General features: G+C 57.3%; 1 protein-coding gene across 1 annotated transcript; it reads right to left on the minus strand.

Moving 5' to 3' along the window:
* Positions 1-261: 261 nt before the first annotated feature.
* On the minus strand, positions 262-4,927 carry TBL2 (transducin beta like 2). Its single transcript, XM_040532923.1, has 7 exons — positions 4,795-4,927; positions 4,588-4,718; positions 4,322-4,506; positions 3,524-3,675; positions 2,254-2,380; positions 1,213-1,365; positions 262-840 (listed from the first exon to the last, which is right to left on the minus strand). Exons 1-7 carry the CDS (start codon positions 4,925-4,927, stop codon positions 384-386), a joined length of 1,338 nt encoding a protein of 445 aa, XP_040388857.1. The 3' UTR covers positions 262-383.
* Positions 4,928-5,563: the final 636 nt, after the last annotated feature.

Genomic DNA, 5,563 nt, shown 5'->3' on the forward strand with positions numbered 1-5,563 from the left:
CGCGGCCCGGTGCCCGCCGAGCCGGCCCGGCGGCCGGCGCCCCCTCGTCCCCGCCCCGCTGCCGGCACGCAGCCCCCGCCTCTCCTCCGGAGCGGGAACGGCCCCCCCCGGCAACCCCGGCGAGCGCTGGGCGCCGCTAGGCGGGACCGAGCAGCCGGAGCCAGCGGGAGGCCCTTCGAGCCCGCCTCTCGCCCCCCCCCCCCGGCCGCCCGGCGTCGTCCACCTCTGCGCTACCCCAGTCGGACCGCACAGAAGGAAGGCTCTGCGTGAGCAGGCGGAGCGCTCGTTTATTACAAGTCGTTCAGGGTCATTAAAAATCAGCCGCAGCACGCTGCTCCCTGCAGCTGCACAGAACGGGAAGCCGCTCCCGTGGGCAAAGAGGACTAGTGCTTCCTGCCGTAGATCGCCGCCAGTGCCTTCCTGGCACTGGCGATCTGCTGCTCCAGTCTCTCTCGGGTGGCTTTGTTGGCAGTTTTTTTCAGCATGGTCTCCATCTCCTCCACCACCGCCCGGTAGCCAGCAGTGTTGTGGAACACCCGGATGGCCCGGTCTCCGCAAGACACCAGGTAGCGGCTGCTGGTGTCAAAAGCCAAGTCTGTTATGTACTGTCCGTGAACACCAACAAAGCGCTCCTCCTCTTCTCCTCTTCGAGTGTTGTACACAATAATGCTTGTACCACAGGAGATGGCTGCGACATGAGCGTCAGGGGACAGGGCAATGTGACACGGTTCTGTTACTTCACACTTCCCTGTCAGAAGCAGGTATGGATCTTGTTGCTTCTTATATTCCACATCTGTGTCCCAGAATTTCCACGTACCATCCTTCGAAACAGTTGCCATCCTACAGGCAGGACATAAACCACACGTGACTGCAAGGAAAAATGGGTACCACCTATTCCCCTTCCACATCTGCAAAGAAGGAATCCTTTCCTTTGTGGATAGAGCGCTCCTTTGGGCGGTGTGAGCCTGTACGCACGTGTGTACTCCATCCTCCTTTCTAGAGCAACGGTCACCCACCAGGAGGAAACCCTTGGGGAAGACGAAGATGGCCCAAGGCAATCCCCGTGCTCCCAGGAGCACACACACACAGCAGAGTTCCCCCACACTGTGCAGGGCAGCAGCCTGTTCGGACGAGCTGCTCGGGCACACTGGAAGGGGTGAGCACACGTGTCCTGATGGTGCTATTTCAGGCAGTGAAATAACACTAACTTACCGCCTCGAGTCATTAGAGAAGGAGAAGTAATGTATGCCAGCAGTGTGGCCTTTCAACTCAAAAGCCCTGGTCACTTCCCGGAAGTCTCCACTTTTGCCAAAGCACACTTCCCACACCTTTACATCAGGGGTAAAGCCACATGATGCCACAAACCTGGGTAGAAGAAAGCAGTGAGACAGGGTATTTGTTACAAATTCGTTATTTTGGCTGGGCCATGGAGCTCTATAGCCACAGCCACACAGAGCTCTCCTCTGGCCTCCTGAGGGAGGCAGAGGCCACTTGCAGCCCTACAGGGTGCCTGCGCAGAGGGGCGTGTAAGAAAGGGCTCTGTGAAGTCAATCCCGTCTGGACACCTACATTCAGAACTTTGCTTTGGTCTGCTGAAAAAGTTTTCACTGAAAGCAGTCTAGTAAAGGGAACGCTAAGGAAGGCCACCACGGACAAGAGCAGCAACTCCATGACTTAACATTGAGAAACGACTCGGACAAAATAAAAAATCTAAGTGCTCTGACCCCCGAACTCAGTGCATACTAACAGTCTTGCTACAGCAACAGGTTAGAGACAGAGCTGAGAACAAGATTTTCCTGATAAACAACTTTTAGGTAATAAAGATTTTAATTTTGTAATTAACATTTAAAAGGTTAAAAACTGTGCACTAGAAATGTTATTTGCTTTGTACAGATCGTTTACATTGGCCCACCCGCTTTGCCACCCAAAGCCAATGCTGTTCTCTCCCTCAGCTCTTCAAGAGATGGTTAACGGGAACAGCAGTTCCTGAGACGCAATGACAAACCACCAAGTGTCTGAGACCGTGCAGGTGGGAGTCAGCACTCCTGGAGGGACTGCTCTTGGGGGCAGGAATCATTTTTAAAAAATAAAAATAAAATAACGTGGAACCCTCAGAAAACTGCATTATAGTAACGACAAGCTGCAGATGATCTGGTCTGATCATTTCCCCTGAGAAGGGGCGAGGTTCTTGTTTATTCTTGTGGCCTCCCACTTCTCAGCAGGAACAGCTTGGAATACCTGCGTGCACCTCACCTCCCACAGGGTGACACTGCAGCATAGGCATTGTTCATCTGGTTAGTGTTAATGCTGGCAAGGACTTCACCTTTCAGGTTCCAGATCAGGATGGTAGTATCACTGGAAGCTGTCATGATAAACTTTCCTGGGGAAAAAAGACAGAGATCAGGAGAGCATCTAGGCCTAAAGCTGTCACAGGCTTACCAAAGGACTAGGACAGTCCCTAAGCAGGACAATCTCTCTCTGCACCAGAACAATCAAGAAAACCAAAAGTAGCACCAGAATTCGAGTGCTGATCTCCTGGCACAGAGTGAAAAGCAGTGTCAGAAGGCTCAGCTCCTGGTTAATACCTTAATGCTCAAACCTGTGGCTTCAGCAGCTGTCAGCTGGCAATGGGTACTCATGAGACCCTGTGTTCTTCTCACCCCAGGACCTTTCAGATCCCATTTGCAGAGCTCAGTACCACACTGGAACCACAAGAGAAATGCAGCAGACTTGATTCCCCCCAAAAAAAAACACAAGTTGAATAGGTATCTCTAGCTTACAAGTCATGGATTACAGACAGGTAGCTGATCAGAGTCACACCAGTATTGTCCCTGATTACTGGTGCTGTCAACGTTTCAGACTTTTGCTTGCAATGCTTACCCCCCCTTGTTCACCTCAGTCTGGGCAACAGCCGGAGTTGCATATTAACCTTCAACTTAATTGTTGCAGTTTCCATTTTCACTTTTGCAGCTGAACAAGGGCCTCAGTTAACATTTTCTCTGCTCTTCTATTGTAGAGGAGAACTTGTCTCTACCCACTTTCAGCCATCCATTGTCACATGCCTGAAGCACCCATCAATTCCCTCACTGCTAACAAACTCCCCCCCAGGCTCTGGCCTGAAAAATCCTAGAAGTCCAAGATAGATCCTATGCTTCCTGATCTATGAACTTACTAGGGAGATTTCTGACTGGTTAAAGAGACAAGTGAGCCAGAGAACAGAAATGCTCTCAATATCGAGACCAGACTTCTTTGCAACAGTATCCTTGAAAAACTAAATTAAAAGACTCTGCATATCAGGGAGGTAATTCTGTGTTTACATGAAAATTGTTTCTTTGCAATCTATGTCTTCCAATTTACTTACTAGTAAACAAAGGCTAAAAAATAACATCTAGAAGACCACAGAGAATCAAGTGGGTCTTAATTAAGCCAAAAACCCTAACACTTTAAACCCAGCAGCCATTGCTTTAAAAGAAAAAGCAGATCTGGAGAGCCTTGACAAGTGAGCAGATGGTCATCACCATACCTGTCTCTGCAATTCCTATATTGATGACAGGAGCTTTGTGTTTCTTTGGGAAGTCCTCAGAAGTCGCAGTGAAGGTGAAGTTGCCATCATCCTTCTTAGTCATTTTGTAGACGCGAATAGTCTCGCCATTCGCCAGCCACACAATGAATGCCCTAAGTGGAAGGACATGTCACTCTGAACCATTAAGAAACAAGTTACCTTATAGATAGGCTGAACTGAGGTAAGTTAATAGGTCGGTCATTCAGTGACACCTGGAGAAAGGGATATATAGTGACAGATAAAAAGCTTTGTTTTATGAGGGTACCAAGTTCTCCCTGCGTTAGCTCAATCGCAACACTGAATGGAAAACAACACCAGGAAACCAGATGCCTTCCCCTCTCTAAAGGAGGCCACTTTGCAAAACGCCAAGGCAGGCTTTTCAAGCAACCTCCCCAGGCAGCTGGAGCTCCCTCCCCAGTTCTCCAGAGAGGCCTAGCAGTTCAAGCTGGCTTTCTGACAGAGACCTTAACAAGCACCTTCCACGGGGGCAGCAAGCTGGACGCTGGGATATATGCCCAAGCACCATGCTGAAGTGCCAGCTGCTTTCAGGAGAAGCCACGTATCAGTGGGACCGTCAAAACCCTGCGAGACCTCCTGCAGGGGTACAGCCTCCCTGCAGCCCAGGTGATGCAGCCCTGACTTCAACCGGGGCTCTGGTCGCGTGTCTGGTGGCTCCATCCGCGGGGCCTCAGGGAGCAGCAGCACCGCCCGCGGTCCGCGGGCTGGGCAGGGATGAGGTGCGGGGAGGCCCGGCCCCACCTGCAGTCTGGGCTGAAGCGGACGAGCTCAGCGTGGTCCAGCTCCACGTTGGCCCGCAGACACCGGTGCTCACGCGCTGTGAAGTCGCGGGTGCTCCACAGGCGGACGGTGCGGTCGTCAGCACACGACGCCAGGTACTTGCCGCTGCTGCTGAAGTCCAGGCAGGACACGGAGCCGCTGTGGCCCTGCAGAGAGCGCACGGTCGGGAGGAGGAGGAGGAGGAGGAGGAGAGCGAGGGGCGCCCGGCAGCGCAGCCGGCACGGTACCTTGAGGGCGGCGACCAGGAGCCGGTGCGTGAAGCTGTGCGGCTGCGGCTTGTCCCTGCGGGCCCGCGCCGGCAGCTTCGCCTTCCTGAGGCCCTCCGGCCTGGCGGCGGCGGCGCTGCTAGCCCCGGGGCCTGGGGGTAGCGGGGATCAGCGGGGAGCGGCTCTCAGGGGGCAGCGCGGCCCGGCCCGGCCCCCCGCGGTACTCACCAGCCGGCGGCGCGGCGGACAGCCCCCGCGGGGCGGCGCGGCGGAAAGCGGCCGCCAGCAGCGGGACCGCGACCAGAACCAGGACGAGGGCCCCCAGCGGCCCCCATCCCCCCAGCACCGCCGCCGCCTCCATCCTCCCGCCTCCCTCCCTCGTGGCACGGCCCAACGCGCCTGCGCCGGACGGCGACGCCGGCTGAGGCACGCCCCGCCCCTTCCCGCCGCGCTGGCTGCCCCCGCCCCTCTTGATAGCCCCGCCCCTTTCGCTCCCCGCTGGCTGGCCCCGCCCCTTCCCACCCCGCCCCTCCCCCTCCCCGCTGGCTGGCCACGCCCCTTTTCGCGCCCCGCCCCTTTTCGCGCCCCGCTGGCTGACCCCGCCCCTTCCCGCCCCGCCCCTTTCGCTCCCCGCTGGCTGGCCCCGCCCCTTCCCGCCGCACTGACTGGCCCCACCCCTTCCCGCCCTGTCCCTTCCCTTCCCCGCCCCGCTGGATAGCCCCGCCCCTTCCCGCCCCGCCTGCCCCCGCCCCTTCCCGCCCCGCTGACCGGCCCCGCCCCGCCGACTGGCCCCGCCCACCTCCCGGCCCCGCCCCTTGCCGCCCGCCCCGCCCCTTGTCGCGCAGGAAGAGGCCCGGGGCCGTGCGGCAGCGCGCTCCTTTATCTCCCCGGCACGCGGACATCGCCCCCCCTCCCCCCCTTCCCCCCCCCCCCCCCCCCCCCACGGCCCCGCCGGGGCTCCCCGCTGCCGCCGGCGGGCGTTCGTCCGGCGCCCGGC

This window comes from Cygnus olor, chromosome 20 (assembly GCF_009769625.2).
Source record: "Cygnus olor isolate bCygOlo1 chromosome 20, bCygOlo1.pri.v2, whole genome shotgun sequence".
Taxonomy (NCBI): domain Eukaryota; kingdom Metazoa; phylum Chordata; class Aves; order Anseriformes; family Anatidae; genus Cygnus; species Cygnus olor.